This window comes from Paroedura picta, chromosome 5 (genome assembly GCF_049243985.1).
Source record: "Paroedura picta isolate Pp20150507F chromosome 5, Ppicta_v3.0, whole genome shotgun sequence".
Lineage (NCBI taxonomy): Eukaryota > Metazoa > Chordata > Lepidosauria > Squamata > Gekkonidae > Paroedura > Paroedura picta.
In genome coordinates, this window is record NC_135373.1 from 113,346,711 (window position 1) to 113,369,314 (window position 22,604).

General features: G+C 43.9%; 1 protein-coding gene across 6 annotated transcripts in view; it reads left to right on the top strand.

Annotated features, from left to right (window-relative positions):
* The first annotated feature begins 525 nt into the window (after window positions 1-525).
* Window positions 526-22,604, top strand: part of WNK1 (WNK lysine deficient protein kinase 1) — a 127,409-nt gene continuing 105,330 nt past the window's right edge. For 3 of the 6 annotated variants that reach the window (XM_077339995.1, XM_077339998.1, XM_077340001.1), the window contains exon 1: window positions 526-2,311. In XM_077339995.1, coding sequence (XP_077196110.1) covers window positions 1,496-2,311 — 816 coding nt within the window. In that variant the 5' untranslated portion in view covers window positions 526-1,495. The remainder of the gene's footprint in view (window positions 2,312-22,604) is intronic. The other 3 variants (XM_077339996.1, XM_077339997.1, XM_077339999.1) reach the window with 2 other exon arrangements.

A 22,604-nucleotide genomic window follows, 5' to 3' on the forward strand; every position in this document is an offset into this window, starting at 1 on the left:
TTTGGAAGCCCCGTTCCCATCCCGCGGTTTAGGAAATTTTAAAATGCGGGGTGGGGGGTGGAGGATAGACTGCAAACTGAGAAAGACCCTCTCAGCTCGAATGAACGAAGAGGAACATTTTCCCGTCGTCGACAATGCGCGACTTGCGCTGGAAATAAAAAGTCGACAGGCGCAGCATGATGGAAAAGTCTCCCCCCCCCCCCATCTCACAGATAATGGCTCCTTCCCCGCTGTCTTAATACGCACTCTCAGAGGATGCAGCGAAACGCACCGCGGGAAAAGGAAAAAAACACACACCCCAAACCCTTCCGACCAGCCCGTGAAAGAAAAACTACAACTCCCGCCGCCCCCTTGCTATTCTTTTCCCTCCGACTCCTCCGCAAGGCACCCTGGGAAACGTAGGCCGCGCCGCCGCTGGCGGCTCCCGACACCGGCATCGAAGGGAGGCGCGAACTACCTCTCCCAGAGAGTCACGAAGGAAGCCTGCGGGTGTTGACGCAGGCGCGCTGGAGTGCGGACGGGGAAAAAGGGGGGCGTGGTCTCGGCGCCTGTCTCTCTCTCTCCCTCCGTGAGTGTGAGTGTGTCGGTTTCGGGTTCAGTCGCCATTTAGCGCGGACAGTTTGTTTTTTCCTCCCCCCCCTCCCTCTCCTGGCCGGGAGAGGCGTCCGGGAGTGGCCCATCCCCCCCGTCCCCTCAGGAGCAGCGCGGAGGGAAAGAGGCGGGCGAGAGCGGGCCCGGCTCCCCTTTATCGGCCTCCCCCTCGGCGCTGGCCCCTCCCTGCCTCTCCTGCCAGTCACTCTCTCTCGGCGCGTGAGGGAGGGAAGGAGGGAGGGGGGAGGCGGCCTCCTCCTCTTCCTCCTCCTCCTCCTCCGAGCGAGCGCGCGAGTGCGAGGCGGGGGGAGCCCCGGCGCGGCGTGAGGGAGGCGAAGGCGCTGGCTGGATTTCGTCGCCGTCGAGCGCAGCAACAGCCGCCGCCACAGCTGCCGCCACAGCGAGGACCGGCTGACTGACTGACTGGACTCAGGCAAGAGGGGCAGGAAGCGCGGGCGAGAGAGGGCGGGAGCGCGCGCGCTGCCCCGCCAGGCCTGCCCCAGCCTCGCCCCCCCCACCACCCCCAATCCGGCCTGCCTCTTCCTCCCCCCCCTCCCCCGCCCGCCCCGTGCCCTCGCCGTCTCTCCTCCCTTTCGCCCATCTTCGCTCCATGTCGGCCCCGCTGCCCGGCCCCTCGCCGTCACCGCAGGATGGATGCGGACACTGACCGGGGAGCCACCCCGACGCCGCCGGCCCAGCCCGCTCGACTGCTGCAGCCGCCGCCCGGACAGCAGCAGCAGCAGCAGCAGCAGCATCGCCTCCTCCTCCTCCTCCTCGCCGCCGCCGCCGTGAGGGGCCTCCGGGAGCCTCCTCCTCTGCAGCGCCAGCCGCCGTCGCAGCTCCTCGCCGCCGCGCCTTGAGCGCCTCCCGGCAGCTCGCCGCAGGCGCCTCCGCCGGCTGCACCATGTCCGGGGAGAACAGCGGCGCGGCGGCGGCGGCCACGGCGACCCCCGCGCCTCGCTTCCTGGCCCCGCCGCCGCCCGCGCCCAAGAACGGCTCCAGCTCGGACAGCTCCGTGGGCGAGAGGCTGGCGGGGGCCGGCGCGGACCCTGAAGGCCCGGAAGGCGGAGGCGGCGTTGGTGGCGGCGGCGGCGCCCGCCACGAGGAGTACCTCCGCCGCCGCCACACCATGGACAAGGACAGCCGCGGCGCGGCCGCCACCGAGCACCGCTTTTTCCGCCGGAGCGTCATTTGCGACTCCAATGCCACCGCTCTGGACTTGCCCCGGCTGCAGCCCGCGGCGCCTCCCCCCGCCGCAGCCGGCCGCGGGAGCATCCCGCCCGTGCTGGGCTCGCCTCCGGAGTCTGTCGTGCAGGCGACATGCGCCTCCAGCGCCGCCAGCCAAGCCCCCACGCTGCTGCTCCTGCAGCACCAGCAGCACCAGCAGCAGCCGCCTCTGCCCGCGGAGGGGCAGGCCGGGCAGGAGCCCCTGATAGCCAAGGACGTTGCCCCACTTCTGGCCAAGGAGGAGGGCTTGGAGGCCACCCCACTGCCCCCCACCAGCACAGCTGGAAGCACTGTGACTTCGGCCCGGGAGCTACAGGAAGAACGGAGTCGGCAGCAGGAGGATATCGAGGAGCTGGAGACCAAAGCGGTGGCGGTTTCCACGGACGGCCGCTTTCTTAAGTTTGATATCGAGATTGGCAGAGGCTCCTTCAAGACTGTCTACAAGGGACTAGACACGGAAACCACAGTGGAAGTCGCTTGGTGCGAGCTGCAGGTAATAGGAAGGTGTTGGCTTGCCTTTCTGGGTGGCTTGCTGCCAGGGTGATAGTCCTGAGGAAAGGGCTGTACCTTCATGTGCCATTAATGAAAGACAGCGATCCTCGGTATTCTTGCGAGTGATGTATTAGAGCAACATTTTATGAAGACAATTTAGGAAGCATTGTTTTCTTTAATTCCTAGTGTCTAACAAAGGAAAGTGGAAGTCCTCTGAGATCGGATGAAGGTTTTTATAGCTTCCTTTTTCGGGCTCTGGCCTTCAATTTAGAACTGCTTGTTAAAATGACAGAGGAAAACAGCAAGTTCCATTTAATAAAATTCCATTTGAAAATGGCAGAGGGAAAATATTAGGGGCAATATATTAAAAATGCTGTTGTATTTTGGTCAAACATCCATTGTCGAAAGTTGCAGTGGAAATTTTTTTTAATTAAATAGGTATAGAAAATACAGAATGCCATGATTAACCTTGTAAGATTCCTGTATATTTTATAGCCTATAAAATGTAGACTTGTGTTTTCACAGCAATGAGGATTATCATTTTCCTTGAAGCTGGGAAGGCCTCAGGTTAGCACTCAGTGGTGCAAAATGTCTCTGCCTGCTACCACATATTCAGCCACGTGAACTTGTTATGAAGTTCTGCTTTCTATAGTGGTTCATTGTTTTTCTTTTTTCCCTCACCTCTACCATTTTCACATTTAACAAAGCAGACAGGTAAAATCGTATGCTTTCCTATGGTAAAAATTAATGCATGCAGGGGAAACATCTTCAAAATGTGCATTAGAGAATTATGGGTAATTGCAGATCCCCTGTCTATAGTCACTGCATATTTGGAGAAAAATTCCCTTTACGTTTACTATGGAAAATGCTGATATACCTGATTTGCTGGGTGTACTATAAAGCGCTTGAATACTCAGCTGTTCACGCAGATTATAGTGAAGTCAAAAGAAGAGTTGTTTTTTATACCCTGCTTTTTATTACCCGAAGGAATCTGAAAGTGGGCTACAAACACCTTTCCTCTCCCCACAACAGACACCCTATGAGGTAGGTGGAGCTGAGACAGCTGTAAGGGAACAGTGCTAAAAGAACCATGACTAGCCCAAGGTGGCTGCCTGTGGAGGAGTGGATAATCACTCCCAGTTCTCTAGATTAGAGTCTGCCACTCTTTAACCACTACACCATGCTGCTGTTTTTTCAGGTAATATATATTTATATTATGCTGTGGCAAGTGTGTGAAACAGATGAATAAAGGGGTTCATACAGTGTATTCAGCTGTCTGATGATAAGTATCAGCCAATCATGTCTCTCTGAATATGTGCAATTCAGAGAAATTGCACAAATGCGTTTTTTAGTGAATGAGTTATGTGATCTTTGTAAACCTTCATGGGCAGTTCCTTTTTGCTTGGTAGCTTTCATACTGCATCCAGTGCACATGCTGTTTGCAGTTGTGTGCAAACTGTTTGCAGTTGTGTGCAAGGTTAACTTGCTTGCCTGGATAGTTCTTCATTGATGGTGCTGAGAATACCTAAAGAATGGATCTGAAAACCAAGCTGCTATATTAAAGCAGAGGTGGTAGATATTCCAAATATGATAGCAGTATGAAGGTACTCCTTTTTTCCTCCTGAAAAGCAATGGGGAAGTTGAATTATTTTTAGTGCATTTTGTACGGCTACTGGATATGTTAAACCAGAAAATTATGTAATAAAAGCTGCCTTTGAGAGAAAACTTTTTTAAACGTTTCAAATTATGGGTACAGATTCTTTAGTTTGGGTTGGTTTGCTTTCAGGATTAGTATGAACAGATTTGCTATATGCACGTGAACAGCTAAAGAACTTGAACTGTGCAGTAGCTAATCTTAATCACAGCAGCATCTTTTATGGTAGGTGAAATGCATCAAACACAGCAGGGAATAGATAAAGGAGACAGTTAATATAGAGTTCTCCTGTGGTTTCATAGCAGGTATTTTGTGTTAAATCTGTGAACAGTGCCTGTGCTAAAAACTTGATGTTAGTAGATACTCATGTTAGCTCTTTGGCTAGGTCATTATCAGAATTTCGCTTTAACAACTTGATTGTTGTGCGACCTAGGAACACGCTGTATACCATCTAAAATTAGGGTTTGTCTGTACTGGTAACTCTCCTTGTGCTGGCCACTTATACTTTGGCCTTAATCAGCATGAGATCTTTTTTTAGATTGAGGAAAAAATTCTCTTTGAAGCTGGAATCAAGTGTTCAGACTGACAGCTGCATAGGAGCAGCAATTATGCCTGTCGATATCAGTGCAGTTGTGTGTGGGCTGGCTTGGGGCACAGAACAGACTGTGGGGGGTTATATGTGCAGCCAGTCTTTGAGTCTGTGCCAGGATGTGCGTGTCCTTGATTATGTTGAGAAGCTGATGGTGAACTGACTTCAGCTGAGAAGTGGAATGTGGCATTTGAGTTGCACATGAGTGAATTTTCAAGACAGTTCAAATTTGTCATGTCTAGATGACTTTATTTTAATTGAGGCCAAAGGGTTGGATCCTACCCATATTCCACTGCTGGAAGAGGGGTGGTCTTACCTGATCCCTGTCGTCACCAAAGGCAGCCAATCTGCATGGCTGTTTTGTTTTGGTGAGGCATAGTTTTTCTTGGTGCTCAGGGCTTTTGAAGGAGGTAAAAGGCTTTTGCCACTGAAATGTTCAGAGGATCCAGCTAAGAGTTTGTTTCCTTGATCTTGTGTATATTAATTAGGAATTAGAACAGGCTATTCTTGCTGATGAAATCCATGATCTAAAAAAGAGTTCATTCTCATCCTTGTTTCTCTGTGGGCAATGCCATCTAGTATTCCAAGAGGTATAAATGAATGTTCTTGACCATGCAAATAGGGAGAGCACAAAGAGACAATACTTAGTTGATGTAGAATTCATACATTAGGAGTTGCTACAATAGGTATGTTCCAAAATGCAGTTTCCATAAATACAATTTTTGCAGTTCTGCATAAACAGCTGTCTGTTACTGCATGTTGCGGCAGGGTTTTCCACATCATTTCCAGGAAGTAGCTGAAAATGAACAAACTTATGAAGCACTTGATGCAAAAAGAAGCTAAATTGAGTACATTCGTTGTACTAATTTCTTCCAGTTCTTTAAGTGTGAAAGTTTTTTTGAGAGCTTTTCCCCAAAAGTCAATTTGTAAATATATTAGTTGTAAGAAATTACATTTTTAATTCACAAGAATTTGAAGTACTATTCTGTATGCTGAGCTGTGTTTTACTTAAATCAAACTGTCTTAAAGAGTTGGAAGAATAGGGTATTTGATGAGCTGAAAGATCTTAACTTCAACTAAGGAACTCACAAGGCGCTATGGGATTACTTGATCGTGTATTTTGAATGTTTGTCTTCATGTTTCCACTGTGAATGTTTCTATATAGAATATATGGTGTGAATAGATGTTTTGCCATGGCTGCTTGAAAGGACTGTGTAGGCCAGAAGGTATCTTTCACTCTTCTCAACTTTAGCAATATATATGGATAGCTGTCAATATTTAGAAAAATAGAGGCAATTAGAAGCCTAATGCAAATTGCAGTAGAATCCGGGTGGAGGAGGCCGAGGGAAGTGGGTCCAGTATGTTGCTCAGATTGCTTTGTTTCCAGCATGTGAATCATCTTCCTAAGTTTGAATTCAGCAGCTTGTGATACTGGCTTTACATGCCAAAAATTGCTACTTGGGAATCTTTAACTACATTTGATGAGTTCATGCAGATGGTAAAATGCAAATTATTAGTAGATAAAAATTATTGCCTTATCCTTTTGGACTCTGGAATTGGAGCTAATTTTTAAAATATTTGGCAGTCCCTAGCATCAAATCTTTTTTTAGAAATATAAAGGAAAGAATTGCCCTCTCTGATACTGGAAGTGTTCAGTCTGCACAGCTGTAAATAGCAGCACATTAATCTCTTGCTAGTTCGGTAACTGGTGTTTAGGAATGAGCTTTTAACTGACTTCATAATTCTAATAGTCACTTTTTTGCTTCCATTGTCGGATTTCTCTGTAGTTCAGAGGAAGTTAAATTTGCAATTGACCATTCATTCATGTGAGTAAAGTATTGGGTGTGGCCTGTGAACTCTAGTTAAGTCCCTCCTTTTCATTGAGTCAGTTCTGGGTGGAATACAGAAAGGTCTTATGTTGAAAGCACACCTGCAAAGTAATTAGTTTATTGTGCTGAGAAATCCTCAGGCATTGGAATCACTGCAGAAACTTTGGTAACTCACATGACAGCTAACCCTTTGTACTCTAAACCAGTGTTTCTATTAGTAGAAAGTGTCTTCTCTCTATATCTGGCTTTCCTGGAAACCTCAACTAATTTGCAAGGTGAATGGCATGTAGGCAATACTTAGCAGTGTTTAAGTTTACAAGGGCCTGGCATTCAGCTACTTATTCCAATATTTCTCTGTCCCTTTATTTATTTACCACATTTTTATCCTGCACTTCCTCCAAAGAAGTTTAGTGTGCCACATATAGCTTTCCCTTCTTCCATTTAACCCTCACAATAACCATGTGAGGTTTTTTCCTGCCCCACATACAGAGCAACCCCTCACCCAAAATAATACATCATCTGATTTGAACATGGACATTGGCACTAGAGCTTGCAATAAACCCAGATGCCAACTTTGCTGCTTTATTCACCCAGACAGCACTATCACTGGACCTAATAACATTAACTACACCATCTCAAAATTCATTCATCTTCTAACTTGGTATATGCTATTGAAAGCCAACAGTGCCCTCCAGTTCTCTACATAGGGAAGACAGGTCAAACTCTATGCCAAAGTTTAAATGGACACAAAGCTGAAATCAAGAGTCACAAAACTGAGAAACCTGTAGAAGAACACTTCAGCCTCCCAGGACACTCAATGGGGAACCTCAGAATAGCAGTTCTGCTGCAGAGCTAAAGGCTCTGATGGAGCTGTCACAGTTTCTCAGGGCCTGTAAAACTGAGCTCTTCTACCAGGTCTTTGGTTGAGGCCAGAGCCGGGAAGATTGAGGGCCCCTCCTCAGGCAATGCTAGAACATCGGTGAACCCCATCGGTGGATGCTTGCCTGGACAGGTTGCTGGGGGGGGGGGGGGGTTGGCCTCTCATCTTTTGTTAGGTTTGTTGTTTTAATTGAGGTTTTATGTACACTGTTGTAACCTGCCACGAATCATTGCCAAGAGTGATGGGCCAAAAATCAAATTTTAAACAATAAATAAAAAGAATTTCAGAAACTGACTAGAATGGGAGATTGCTGACTCACAAGTTATTACAGGACAAAAGAACCTCCAGGGCTTAACAGAAATATGGTTTCTTATTTCAGTACACATGGTAATGTCATTCAGTGCTTGCATCTCTTTTTTAAACTTTTATTATACTGTATGTAAATCTGCTATTCACAGGTTTTACCAATTGTGTTAGTCCAGTTTTATCTCTAATTAGCCCTTCCTGGCAACATAATACTCATCTGCTATATATTTGTAACAATTGATTACTCTGTTTCAGAGTACCTGAAGAAGTGTGCATGCACACAAAAGCTTATACCCAGAATAAGACCTTGTTGGTCTTAAAGGCTGTACTGGACTCCAACTTGGATCAGGTGGGGTGGGTTAGGCTGAATTTGATTGATTGGCCCACAATCACTGAGCAGGCTTCCATGACAGAATATGAATTTAAAACTGGGTCTCTCAGATCCTAGTCTCACACTCTTAACTACTGCACTTGGGGCCATTATGACTGTATCCTAGAATTCTCCGAGTCAAGAGGACATCCTGATTGGTTGATTCCCACCACTCTCAGGGAGGCAGGACTAAAATTCTTCCTCTTCCTGTCTCCTTGGTGAGCATCACCATCTTTCAGTTCTCTTCCTGCCTGAACAGGGAGGGGAGCTAGATGTGTAGATTTACTGTTGTCTGCTTATTAACCCCAAAATTAATTAATTTATTTTATTTATATACCGCCCTCCCCTGTGACTCAGGACGGTTTACATGGAACAACAAAGAACAATACAATATAACTTGGTAGTAACAGTGATAACAGAGAGAACATAGTTTAACAACATCAGTATTTTAACAGTTTGAGAACATCATTATTTTAACAGTCCAATGATTGGTTGATTCCGGTGTTTGCTTCATAGGGAGGGATTCAGGGGGGATTGTAGATGTTGTTAGTTTTGGTCAACCTCAACCAAATGCCTGGTGGAAGAGCTCCCTTTTGCAGACCCTGCCACTGATAGCTGCACCCCATCCAGATTGGGCAAACATGCTTCCTCGCTTGGACCCTTCCTGCCCAGCCATAGGACCTCTGTCTTTGAAGGGTTGAGCTTCAGGCAACTCTGCTTGAGCCACCTTGTCACTGCTTCCAGACATCTGTCTAAGGATTCTGGAGGAGAATCAAGGCGGCCATCCATCAGGAGGAAGAGCTGGGTGTCATCTGTATATTGATGGCATCCCAGCCCAAACGTCCACACCAGCTGAACAAGAGAGCGCATGAAGATGTTAAATAAGATGGGAGAGAGGACTGTTCTCTGTGGGACTCCACATGTGAGCTGACCGCGGCTTGATAGTCTCTCTTGTATTGCTACCCTCTGTCTGTGACCCCAGAGAAAAGAAATCAGGCATTTGAGAGTTGTTCCATATCCCAGTGTCGGCGCGGCAGTGAGCTAAAAGCTCATGGTTGACTGTGTCAAACACTGCTGACTGGTTTAGTAGCACAAGCAGTGCTGACCTGCCTCAATCCAACTGGCAGCATAGGTTGTCCTTCATGGTGACTAGCACTGTTTCTACCCCATGGCCAGGCCAGGAGCCTGATTGGGATGGGTCTAGGACTGAAGTTTCTTTCAGCAATGCTGACATTTGGTCCGTAACAGTCCTTTTTCAGCAATGGCATACTAGTGCCTTGTTCAGTCTTTCCAGAATTTCTCCAGTTAAGAGGGCTGTACCCTCAGGGTAGCTATTTTAATAGCTACCACCACACAGATCTGGAGCAGCCCAAGGCTTCCTCAGGCTAAGAGGATGTTGAAACGCAGACTGGCACCAGCATCTGGTGATGTAACCTCCAAGCTGCCCTTCATTCCCCATACCTCCTGGTATGAGGGACATGACAGATTGGGCCAGGGGAGAAGATTGTCCTGGCCAACTACTGTACTTAGGCCACTATGACTGTACACTAGAATTCTCATTTGCTGCTGAGTGTCTGCGAAAGCTTGATGGCCGTGAACTTTGTCAGGCCTTGACACATTTTTTTTGGCTTTAGGAGCCAGTCCTAAAATTTAGGATTCATATTTGTTTGTCACCCTAAATTACTATAACAAAACCTGATCTTAACCTTTTCACACCATTTTATTAAATTTATGGCATGTTACCATATATCATATATACATTACAAATATAGGAGGATCTCGTAACATTAAATGGCTTACCTCTAACTTCCTTTAAAAAGCTCTACTTAATTGATTTTTGTCATTAGTGTAGAAAGCAGCTGATTAAGAAATGAGCTTACCCACCATTGAATGGTGTAAAGTTAAGTTTACATATAAACAAACAGTGACAAGAACTTCATGCACTTCTGTTTTTATATCCTATACCAAGACACTTGTGGCACAGAGTGGTAAGCAGCAGAAATGCTGTCTGAAGCTGTCTATGAGGTTGGGAGCCCAGCAGCCGGCTCAAAGTTGACTCAGCCTTCCATCCTTCCGAGGTCGGTAAAATGAGTACCCAGCTTGCTGGGTTGTAAGTGGTAATGACTGGGGAAGGTACTGGCAAGGCCACCCTGTATTGAGTCTGCCATGAAAACACTGGAGGACCAGACATGACTCTCCAGACATGACTCAGTGCTTGCACAGGGGATACCTTTACCTTTACCAAGACATGCTGATGAGTTTTGGGTTGGAAGCACTCAACTTATTTTCTCAGTCTCTTCAATTCTCCTTGTTATAGCCTCCGTTCCATGTGGCTTTTGTCCATGCAGGTCCTCTGATCCCCAGCATAGTCTTCTGATGGTCAGAGGGGATCCCTTCCTTTTTTTCACCACTGGAAAGACTGCTGATTTGAAGGTTACTAATAATGTACTAATCATCTTTGCACTTAAGTTTATTAATTATCCTCATATTGCAAATGGGCCACTGAGTGGGTTCAAAACTTAAGTGACAACAGCTTGCAGGGCAGATGCCATGGCTATATCCCTGGTCCAGAGATGGTTGCTAGAACATTTTATTTCTACAGATTATTATTTCATAAAGCTAATAACAGATGCCATTGCCAATGCAATGTTAGACAAGCTTGGTAGTACTAGACTTGAACATTTTTCATATGATTATATCTAACAAGGATATTTTTTTGATTTGTAAAGAAGGAATGGGCAACAGAATCACAATCACATACAAATAACAAATTATTATTAATTCATCTGACAATTTGTCCTTCTGTAGCTAAAGCTACAGTTCTTAACTTGTATGTCCCTTTTCACATGGTGAAAGGATAGTACAGTCTACTGTCTTAAATTTTACAAATATTATTCCAGTCTAAATTATATCATGATTTTTGCTGCAGTGTTTTTTTACTCTTTGTGAAGTATATTAGGCTGAGAGTGACCGGCCCAAGGTCATCCAGCAAGTTTCTGTGGCAAGATGGGGATTTGAACCTAGGTGACTGGGATAACATTTGCACCTCAGTTCTACGTAAAACTTTGAATGTGTTTGACTATAACATTTAAACCATACTTGGTTATCTTGTTCTAATTAAATCTTTCATGTAAGTATCCCTTGTTAGGACATAAAAATATAAGTAATAATGAACACGCTAGATCGACAAAACCTTTGGCTGCACTTGCTGCAATGCAAGAGTAGTTTCAGTACATTGTATGTTGTCCAAAAGCATTGGGTAATCAGTTTATTTGAAACAAAATAAATCAAATCACGCATCTGATACTTTTCTATAAAGAACTTTGGAAAATTTTCAACTCTTAATTTTTCTGGAAAACCCACATCCCTCCTCTTTTGGATAACGACTCTTTTATTTTTCATATGATGCAAGACAGATGTGAATTCCAGAGATGAGTAGTATAAATGTATGTTAATGTGCTAGTTCAGTGAAAATAAACAGAAAATAAATGTCTATTAAAAGTGTACATGTCATTTGTTTTGATCTTGTTGGTAAATGGTTACTATGTTAAGATGTGCCAGGTTAACATTTACCTGATACATTCAGAATATATAAACCTGAGCTGGCAAATCTCTCATTGCTGCAAAATGTTAACATTTTTATTAGTAGTATATGTTTTTAATATTAAGGAATGTTACTGTTATGTGTAGAAAGTGCTTTGTTAACAGTGGAAGAATAGATCAATCTGAAGAGCATGCAACCAAGTCTACTTTTATGAGTCTCAGTTGCATATATGTGTGATGATAGAATGAGATGACCTCTGCAAATCTCATCTTAAGAAAAAATGTGCTTGTATCTTAAGGTAGAAAAATGTGAGACCATAATTTTAAAATATTTTTGATTAACTTTCATTGACAGTTTTCAACATTTTAATCCCCTACACCATTTACTATAGGGATCTCCTTCTCTTCCTCTTCACCCATACTCTTCTGGTATCACCTGCACTTTCCTCTGTTTTCTAGGTGACTTTTCTCTTGACAGTGCTATACATTCCCCATTACAGCAAATATAGCTGCTATACTTGTGTAGTGCTTATTTTCTTTGTCCACAACATATGTGGTGGAGTTTTTATATTTTAAACATGTTTTCATTATGTAGGGCTGTCACCTTTTCACAATAAATTTTGTTTATTACTTATGAAATCTGTATTTATCTTTCTACCCTTAACTAAGGTGTCAAGGCAGCGAACAATTTAAAACATACATGATAAAATGTTTAAACTGCTCAGGGAGCAGTATAAATAATTGGTTAAGGGCTAAGTGGGCGGAGAGTGGGCAGGGCCGGTCCAGGTGAGGGCCGCCTCCCAATTGGGCCCTCACCAGGACAGACAAGAGTTCTAGCCAGTCGAGTGAAGGCCCAATTGGAAGGCATGAAGCGCCTTTTGCTTGGGCCCTCATCAGGACAGGCCAGAGTTCCAGCCAGGCACAACAGCGCGAGTACAGAGAGACGCCTTCCCACCGGGCCCAGAAGCACACCCGGGTGTGTGCTTCTAGGCCTGGCAGAAAGGCCGTGCTGCCGGGAGGGAGGGGGGCCTTCACCCCAAGGCCCAGAAGCACACCTGGGGCCAAGGCCCGGGGGGAAGGCTGTGCTGCTGCCAGGGCAGGGCGGGGGCAAGGAGCCCTCTCAAACCCTTACCTTTCTCTTTCTTTTGTGCCCTCATTCCTCGCCATCTGCTGCTACCTTCCTCCCTCTCTTCTCCATTCACTCTTTAACTCGGACACCTCTGGCCCACCTCCTCACCCCACACCTGCCTTCCACTCCCTCTGCATTCTTCCCTTCTTTTCTCCCTCCTTGCAGATCTGTCTTCTTCATTCATACAACTCTCTCCTCCCATCCACCCTTTCTAGTGCCTGTTGTATTTACAAGTACAACGGGCTTTAAATCTAGCATATTATAAAAGCATTAACATAAACCCCTCTCCCAAACATACCTCATTAAAACAAAGCACAGTTAAAATAAACTTCTTCCATCAGGCTTTCCGTTGAGACAAATGGACCAACCAGAGCCCAGAGGCCCCTCCCACTATCCACTGCACCTGCAGAAGAAGAGCTGAACCACAGTGTAGTTAAAACTATAATGTTCCATTGTTTAATGTTGATTTGTAAACTGTTCTATCCTTGGTACAAGTTCCTATTGTTAAAAATGTTGCATGTTCAAATCAGGATGTTTCCTATATTGTACTGTACTATGAAAGTTTCTGTGTAAGCCACCCTGAGTAGTAAGAGAGGGCAGTATATTATTAGAAAGAAAGAGGAGTGCAATCTTATCTTCAGGCATTGGTTCAGGGTTTCTGGGATCAGCTGGAAGTGCAAGGTAGAGCTGAGTGCCATCCTCATATTGGTGACATCCAAGCTCAAATCTCCAGGTGACCCCACCCGGTGGTTTCATATAGATGTTAAAGAGCATAGGGAACTATGTAGGACCCCATAGGCCAAGGGGCTGAATAGCATTATCATATGAAACCTACCCTTTAGGTAGGATCAGAACCACTGCAGCAGTGCCTCCCAACTCCGGTTTGGATAGACTGCAGCCTTTTGACTGTGGAGTAACATCTGAAAAATCTTGCAGGCTTCGAAGTAACTCTTTGAAGTAATGTCAGCTGGCCATGCCTTCCTTCTACACCCTGAAAGTGACATGTCATTCCCTCTCTCTTCTTCCAGAGTAAAAAATCCCCCCAGACAACCCCCCTCCCCATCAACTCTTAAAGGACTCATTCAGCTGGAAAGAGGAGGCAGAAAACCACCTTAAATACATTTTAATATTTTAAAAGATATATATTTTTTAAAAATCCCCCTCAACTGGCATAACCCTGGGGTTACGTGTAACCCTGGTTGGGAAACACTGGAGTAGGTAGTCCAGAAGAATATCATGATGGATGGTAATGAAAGCTGCTGAGATATCCGGGGCAATCAACAGTCACTCTTCCTCTATACATCTCCCACTGCAAATAATCTGGAGTGACATTGCTTCAGTCCCATAACAAGGCCTGAAACTAGATTGGAAGGGATCTAAACCAGCGGTCCCCAACCCCCGGTCCGGAGACCAGCACAGATCCGTGGATCAGTCGGTACCCGGCCGCGGCTCCTCCTCATTCTCCTCCTCCCCGGCTGCTGCCTTGGGGGCTGCCCTGCCACTCTGCCGCCGGCTCACCTTTGGTGTTCTCCAGCAGCTGCCATGGGTGGGGCTCGCCCTCAGCGTGGCACTGCGCAGCTGCTGCTGGCAGTGCCCCCCAGCAGGCAGTGTGAAGTCAGGGGTGCTGCCGGGAAAGCAAGCAGAGCAGGGGCTCAGGCGGCAGCGACATCCCTCGGCAAAAGACTACCCTCTCCCCCAGGCCTCAGTAAAATTGTCAATTGTTGACCAGACCCTGGTGATAAAAAAGTTGGGGACCACTGATCTAAACAGTTTGCCTCACCCCTAAAGAGTTGCAGTTAGAGCCACTACCTATTCATTCACCTTGCTGAAGCATGGAGCATTTGTGACAAGTGTGTTTGAAAGGAGACAATCTGATTGCAATGGTAAGAATGGTATTTTAAAATTGCTCACAGGACACTTCCTCCTTTTTTCAAAGAAGGAGAGAAACAGCGTGCACTTAACCTTCAGACTGTGCAGTGGGCTGTCCTTTCATATCTAGAAGGGGAACTGGGAACTTCCGCTTCTTGCAGGTGACCAAGCTAGTGGTTGATAGCCTGATTTTACCAAGCTGGTAGTTGATAGCCTCATTTTACCTTTCTCCAAATTTGCTGTTCCTAGGTAAGTTGTTAATACATTCAGCTGCCATGCTTGCAGATATCTTCACGTAGCAGGAGAAATGGGTAGACCTCAGCGATTAATACCATGAATTAAACCACCAAAGAAAATAATGATTTTTAAATTGAATTAGATCATGCACTTCATAAGCAAAGAACATGATTGCCTTAACCATTAAAACACAATGGTTTCACAACCAGAGTCTTCATTCTGTCTATACAAAACTTTCTGAAATAACCAATACATTCTATGATTTACGCGTGACTTGATTAGTTCAGCCTTTTAGACCACAAATATAATTAAATAAATTAAATTAAACTTAGGCTATTTTTAAAGCCAACTACTTGTAAAGCAATCCTTTAAAAGTCTTCTCAGAATCCTACTCAAGTATATTTGTTTAACTTACTCCCGGGATAGTGTTCTTACAATTGCATTCAGTATAAATATTTTACATAATAATTTAAAGCTTATTTATTAAAATATTTACAAGTTTTCTAACTTAAAGTTGAGTAACGCTAAATTAAAACACAGTCATCATCACTTTGAAATTATGGCTTGGGAACAAGGACCACCAACCCCTGTACAAACTTACTTGACTACAGCAGTCATCTTCCATTGACCTGCTTTGGGTGCTGCCCCTCCTTCCCCAGATTAGGCTGGTGGCATTCTGGGAAAGGGCCTTTTTGGTTATGGTACCAGAACTCAAACAGTTTCCTCAGATAGACCTGTGTGTCCCATTATGTTGCTATCTTCTGCAAGCAGGTGAAGACTTCTCTGTTTTGTTTTCATTCCCTCAGCAATCCCTCCCTCCTGCCCTACATTTTAATTGTTGTTTTTGTGTATTATTCTACTGTCTTTGTATTTCAGCTTAGTTGTAATAATATGTATTTTCAGATGTGTTTTTATTTATGTTTTTAATCTGTTAGCCACCTTGGTGGCCCTCATCAGGGCAGAAAGACAGGTTATGAATTTTGTAAATCATTAAAACATAAAAAAGGTTCAAGCTGACAACTCACTTCCTACCTGTTTGACTTTCCCTGGGGTGTGTGAGAGGGGCGTAGGGGGAGGAGAGGGAGGGAGAGAGAGAAGGACAATCATATTACAAACCTTTGTCTTGTAGCCCTGTCCAAAGTCTAGGTGGGGAGGGCTTTGTGACTCTTTCATGAACCACGGGGACTACAATACAGGAGGAGAAAGACTGGACAGTTGCTATCTGCACCTACAGGGCTGGCCTAAGAAGCTGGTCTGCGGAGCAGAAATGGTGCTTTGTTTATAAGGGGAGAGCCAGTCTTTAGATCACTCGTCTTTAATCTTTCCAGACCTGGGACTAATAATTAAGCGCCAGGCAGTGGTGTGGGAACCACTGAGCTTGAAAGTGTGTGGCAGGAAATAACGTGACAGGAAGAGCAGAAGCCAGAATCTCTAAACTTGCCTGGTCCAAAAATGAATGATTTTCATTTCCGAGTGACCTTTTCTCACTGCCTGGCAGCCCATCTCTTCGCACAAGCTAGAAGGTGGTCTTTCCAAAAGGCAGCGCTTTAGGGACCACAACTCAGGAGATGGAATTCCACCAGTCAAGTGAAGTCCCAAATCAATGGGTTGATGACCGCTACTTTAAGTATACAGCATATAAATTGGAAACCTTTGGTTTCTGTACCCATGTAACGTAAGAACTATATGCAGATGTCCCATTGGCCTAGCCCTGGGCACTCACTGTGCAGGGAAAGAAAGTGTGCATGAGCATTCAGCATGTGATTGCTGAGTGGTCTGCATGGTGCAAAAGTGTGGAGGAAATGCCTGCTTGAACACTCTCTTCCAGTAACCAGCAATGTCCTGTAGTTATCATTGCTGGGGGGATGGGTGCATGCTTGGGCACTTCCTCCACATGTTTGCCTTGTGCAGACCAGTCAGTGGTTGTACTGAAGTAGGAAGTAGGGCCAGTGCACTTGTGCCTGTTCTCCCTTCTTAAGTGTTTATGCCGGCAAGATGTCTTCATTGACCTAAGCTCTTAACTGAGTTGGCTCCAAAGTAAAGATTTCCAATGGCTGACTGGAACTTTCCTGTCCTCCTCTCCTCTTTATAAACCCACTGTTGACCATGAAATGCTTCTACTGAATAGGAGGCCTGAGGAATGACATGAGGGGAGTCTCCTAAGTGATGGGGGAATTGCCAGTTTGGTCTGGGTCTAGCCCAGTGTATAGTAAACCAGGATACAGTGGCACAAAAGCCAAGGATTGATGTTAGTGTAGCTGCTAAAAACATCGTTTCAGCATTGGGAATGACAAAATGATTGCCATGCCAAGTAAAAGATAAGACATTTTGGATGGTTAATAGTTGTACGAAGATCAAATATGTTGTCATGTTTGTAGAATCAAAAGTACGACTTGCATTCAATTATCTGTTCTAAGTATTGTCTCTACTGATCCTAAAACTAATACTTTATTTGTCATCTGTCTGAAACAATGAATAGTTCTGTAGGTTACTCAGTCATACTGAGTCCAAATGATACATGTGTTTACCCTCTCATGATTCGGTGGAGAGATTTGTCCCAGACTTCGAAGGAGTTGTGGTTTGGTGAGATATAGAATACCTTTGTGCTCATTTTCTTCATATGGTTGGAATGAGTCACTCCGTTGTGTCAGATTCGTTGAGTTACTTGGTAAGCCCTTCATCTGAGATAAGTGAAAATAACTGGTGTTTTTTAATAGGATCAGGAGTTTGACTTAGTCAAAAGGTGGCTAATGTCCTGTATGATTTAAAAATTGTATAGATAAATAGATTCCAGACAGCACTGCAAAAGAGTAGTTTCTTCCCTCTTATGTGGCTAGATGTGCATTACATCATATTCTGCTGACTGCCAAAACTTACTACTTATGTACTACTTCACATAGTTTTAGAAGTTTTTCACAATCTTTGTAACTTTTACAACCATGGTGCGAGGTACGGCAGTGCTCACAAGTTACAGAAGAAGGGACTGAGACGGATGGTTGTTTAAAGCTTTCCATTGAAATCCTGGATAAATGAAGTTTGAATCAAGAACTTAACGAGTTATGCTAGCTTCTGGACAACAAAATAGAAGGCTTGGTATAGAAGCTTGAATGAATTAGGCTGTTCTGGTCTTTTGAGAAACAATTTTCCGATAATTAACTATAAATTATTTTAATATATTCCTATCAGTTACTGTCAGACCAGTAAGATAGATGCATCTGGATCCTGATATGGACCCTTGGCACTTACGATCTTAATATTTGGATTGTTTAAGATCACAGGTAAGTAACCAACAAGGTTACTGTGATTCCATAAGTTCTTTTATGGCCAGTGCATGCAAATCAGTGCCCCAGAGTAGGGTATTTTCTTGAATTTCTGGTTCTTCTATTTCAATCTTGGTAACCATATTTTTAGGAAAGCCAAAACAGCTGTCAGATTGGGCAGTGGTTACAGATTTTTTGTGTGGTTTTTTTGTCAGAGAAAATAATCTGTCTTGATGTTGTCTGATTCTGAGTACTATATGGGTCAATTAAAGTGTGTGCAATATATTTTTGGAACATTTTGTGGTCTTTTTAGGCATACTTTACTGGACTAGAGATAGTGTATCACCTTTTTGTTTGGTTCCTTTGGGTGGCTTATGATGGCTGAGAGAACTGTGCTGTTTGACGTAACTTTAATGTTTTGCCTCTGAACTCAAAGCAGAATTAGAAACTAACAGCTGTTGTGGTGTCAGAGGTCATGAAAGATGGAGGCCCCTTCATAAAGCTTTTTCTCTTGGTTCCTTCCTACTATTCAAGCTTATATGCAGTAATTTATCTCTTTTAAAGCTTTATTCACTGTTTAACATTTGATTGCGTACACAGAAATCTTTGAGAGAATTCATCACTCTTGCTTAGTGTTGATTTTTTTGAAATGGCATGAAATCTATTGGTATCTCCTGGTTTCTGAAGAAATGTTTCTTGCATATGTTGCTGGAGTAGTAGCCTTACAACCTTGGAACTTGTTTTTTAATATCACATTTTATCTTGAGGAAGTGCCCAAAAATAAAGTTAGGTAATTATATAACCATAACAAAACCTATAGTAGAGATAACAGTGAAAGCATTAGATGAGGCTTTCTCAGCCCCAGAAAGGTTTTGCTGATTGGGTGGCAGTTAGTTTTTTATATATATTTTAAAGTAAAAAGAAATTATTGGTGATATGACCATATATAGTTCTGCCCCCCTTCCCAAAATGGCCAGTGATGGACAAAGTGGGGGAGGGCCCTGGCCATACAAATCCTTGCTGGCTGAGACTCGTCATATGTGGTAACAACTGGAGTCCAGAGAGGTAAGTATTGTAATCTTCACTTAATTTTTTTGGGGGGGGGGATGGAGTGGCATAGGCCTGCCCCGCCCCTGTTTCTTGCATTGGGGTGGGTATCGGGGCAATGGAATGGTATATGCCTATTCCCAGCCCTGTTGATGGAATTGGGGTGGGCCATAGAAATTAAACATAAAGCCACCATTGAGTAAGTATGAGTTTGTTTTAGGCCTGTAACCACTTTCCTTCCTTTATAATATATATATTTAAGGAAAACAGGTCTTGATGTTCTTGGATGCATCTCTTCGTAACATTTTTCAAACTGGTTTTAGGACAGGCAGCATTTGTCACCTTTGTGTATGACATGTGCATGGAGACTGACAAAACCCCTTCTTATATTGCTGTACTCCTCAGTAGCCTTTGATAGGCCATGCCACTTTCCTGGACTACATGGAATGGTAGGTTTGGACTTGCTTTCTGCTGGCCTGATTTCCAGGCTTATATCTTAAGTGAGTCGTTTCAGTCCTTAATCTATGGTTGGAAGTTGTTGAATGAATGAAGCTGAACAGGCTGAAACTGAATCCTGTCTAGTTTGAGATGGTGCTGGTGAGAAATCCTTGTACCCTGGACAGGTTAGTCCACAGTTTATAAGGTGGTAGCATACTTTGTAAATGCAGGTTTGCAGCTTTGCTGTCAGGCTGGACTCTGTCTTTGTTTTGCATGAACGGGGCATTGATGATTGCCTGTTGTAAACTCTTTGGTACATATTTTGGAAAAGCAGAATATAAACATTTGAGGTAACAAGAGACAATGTGGCTTGGTTTCCAATCTGGTTGTACATTCTACGCTGCAGGAGTTTCTGTGTGTTAGACGGTGGGGGAGAATAAATGCAACCCAGCCTCAACCAAATGCCTGGTGGAAGAGCTCCATTTTGCAGGCCCTGTGGAACTCAGAGTCCCGTCAGGGCCCACAGCTTGTCTGGGACTCATTCCATCAGGTAGGGGCAAGGACTGAAAAGGCCCTGGCCCTGGTTGAGGCCAGGTGTGTCTCCTGGGGGTCCGGGACCCTCAGCAGATTCATACTCACAGAGTGGAGTGCCCTGCAGGGGGCATAAGGAGGTAGGTGGTCCTGTAGGGCCTGAGCCACATAAAGCCTGAAAGATAAACACCAGTACCTAGAATCTAATCTGGAAGCAGGCTGGCAGCCAATGAAGTTGTTTCAACAAGGGCTGCATGTGGGCCCTCCAGGAAGACCTTGTATAGCTTTATTCATACTGCATGTATAGCTTTATTCACATACTTATGAATTATTTATTTATTTATTTAGATTTATATACCGCCCATTTCTTTGTAGCTCTGGGCGGTTTACATTGAACATTATATAACTTACATGGAACAATATTTGACACAAGTACCACCTGTAGAAGCAGGCACCCAGAATTTCACCTTAGTTTAAAATAATCATGCTGGAGCACGTTCTTTTGGGTGAGCTGCGTATTACATGAAAAATAGTTAATCTTTCAGGTACTTTTAAGGAAGCTGGTCTAACAGGACAGCCTTGATTCTTAGCCATTTTAAATAAATATATTTAAAAGATAGTGACAATTAAAGTCACTTACTGGTCTTGCTTTCTGCTTTGCCTAGCCAGATCACACTCCCTCTGCAACATTTACTTTAGCATGTTTCAGATATGGTCTTCTTGCCAAACTATGTTTTCCAGAACATAGTTCTTGGCTCTCCCATTAACATGTTCTGACCAGAATGAAACACCGCTGACTGTATCCTTACTAAAACTGATAGCACACAAATTACAGTGCATAAGTATTACTATTTATTCCAGGCTATTCTGTAACCTTGACGTAGGCGTTTGCATGTGTTTATATAATCTGCATGTGCTAAGTCATTCAACAGTTTTATAGTGAGGTAGTTGAAAAGTCTTTATTTTGCAGTCTGTTTTTCTACATTTGAATACAAACTTGTTATTCTGGGTTTTTTTTGTTTTGTTTTAGCTTAAAGTCCAACTTTGAGAAGCCTCTGCTTTTTGCTTGTTGCACTAGGGGAGAAGGGCTGTAATTTACCCATGTTGATGGTGCAGGCCTTGAAGATAACATGGATTTGAAATGAAATTATATTGACCTGATGTGCTTGTTATACTTGATTTGTTTCTAAGTCTCTCCATGGCAGATTGGTGTACTAGAGGTATTTCTGCCTTGCTGGTGCTTGTTCTTTGCTACCATGACTATCAAGCAAATTAATTTTAACAGAAGAAATTCAGTCAGGTTTTGTACTTACCTTGAAGCTTCCTGTGGCATACTTGTTTCTTAACTTTGCTTTCTGTGGTTCTAAGCAGTGAGATATGCTGTATAGGGCTGACTTTTAGAGAAAAAGCTTCATCCTGCTTACATATGGTGAACCACTGTGTATGCTGGTTTTGAGCTCGCATAGCATGAATAAGTGGTTTACACTTTGGAAGTTGCTGAGGATGCATCAAGCTGTAACTTTGCACTTCTTATTTGCATATTGCTTGACTAGCTGCTGATCTTCAGTGGTGAAAAGTACTAGATTTTAAAGTGCTGGTATCTTTATTCTAATCTTGCATTTGTGGGCTATTTCTAAATAAGTATGAGTCATAAGTGTATATGTGCATTTTTTTTTTGTTCTGCACAAGTAGGTTCTAAACCAGGGGTAGTCAAACTGCGGCCCTCCAGATGTTCATGGACTACAATTCCCATGAGCCCCTGCCAGCAAATGCCAACAGGGGCTCATGGGAATTGTAGTCCATGGACATCTGGAGGACCGCAGTTTGACTATCTCTGTTCTAAACTGTAGATCAGGGGTAGTCAATCTGTGGTCCTCGAGATATCCATGGACTACAATTCCCATGAGCCCCTGCCAGCAAATGCTACCTCTAGAGACTTTTTTCTTCAGGTAACAGCAGCAACAGGAGATTAATAAAGGAAGGGCTACTTAAACCAGCAGTTACCAATCTAAAGCACCTCCTGTATCCTGATGCAGGTTAGTACTCCAGACCCATATGGCTACATAAACTTCTGTTAGTGTGTCACCACATTCAAAAACTTTTTTTTATTGGCAAAAAGCCTATAGGTTGCTAGGAACCGAAAGTGGAAGTCTGGCTGCCTCAAAAGGAACTGCAGCTTGAATATGTTATCTGTGGTTCTGCTTACTTTGAGTGAGACTTTTAACATATAGTACAGAGAGTTAATTAGTACACAGGAGCCTCATTGGAAATATAGTACTTCAATTTGTTATGTGTGTCTGCTTGCATGCATATGATGTGCACTTGAATAGACATGAATTATGATCAAGGCACTTTGATACTGCCTTGTGTGGTATTAAGTTAACACAAAATATTTGACTCCTTGTAGACTTGGCATGTTCTTTCTCACTAGCAGAGCTTTTGAACATGTTCTTTAGCAGGTTTAAAAAGGGACTGAACAATGATGTCAAACAAAAGTGTGAGATTTCTTCACAGACTTCTGAGATAAAGATTTAAATGTTCTTTGAAGTTCGTTGTAGTAGTGGATACTGACCGCAATATAATTGCTTTATCCCTAGCACCATCATGGCTTC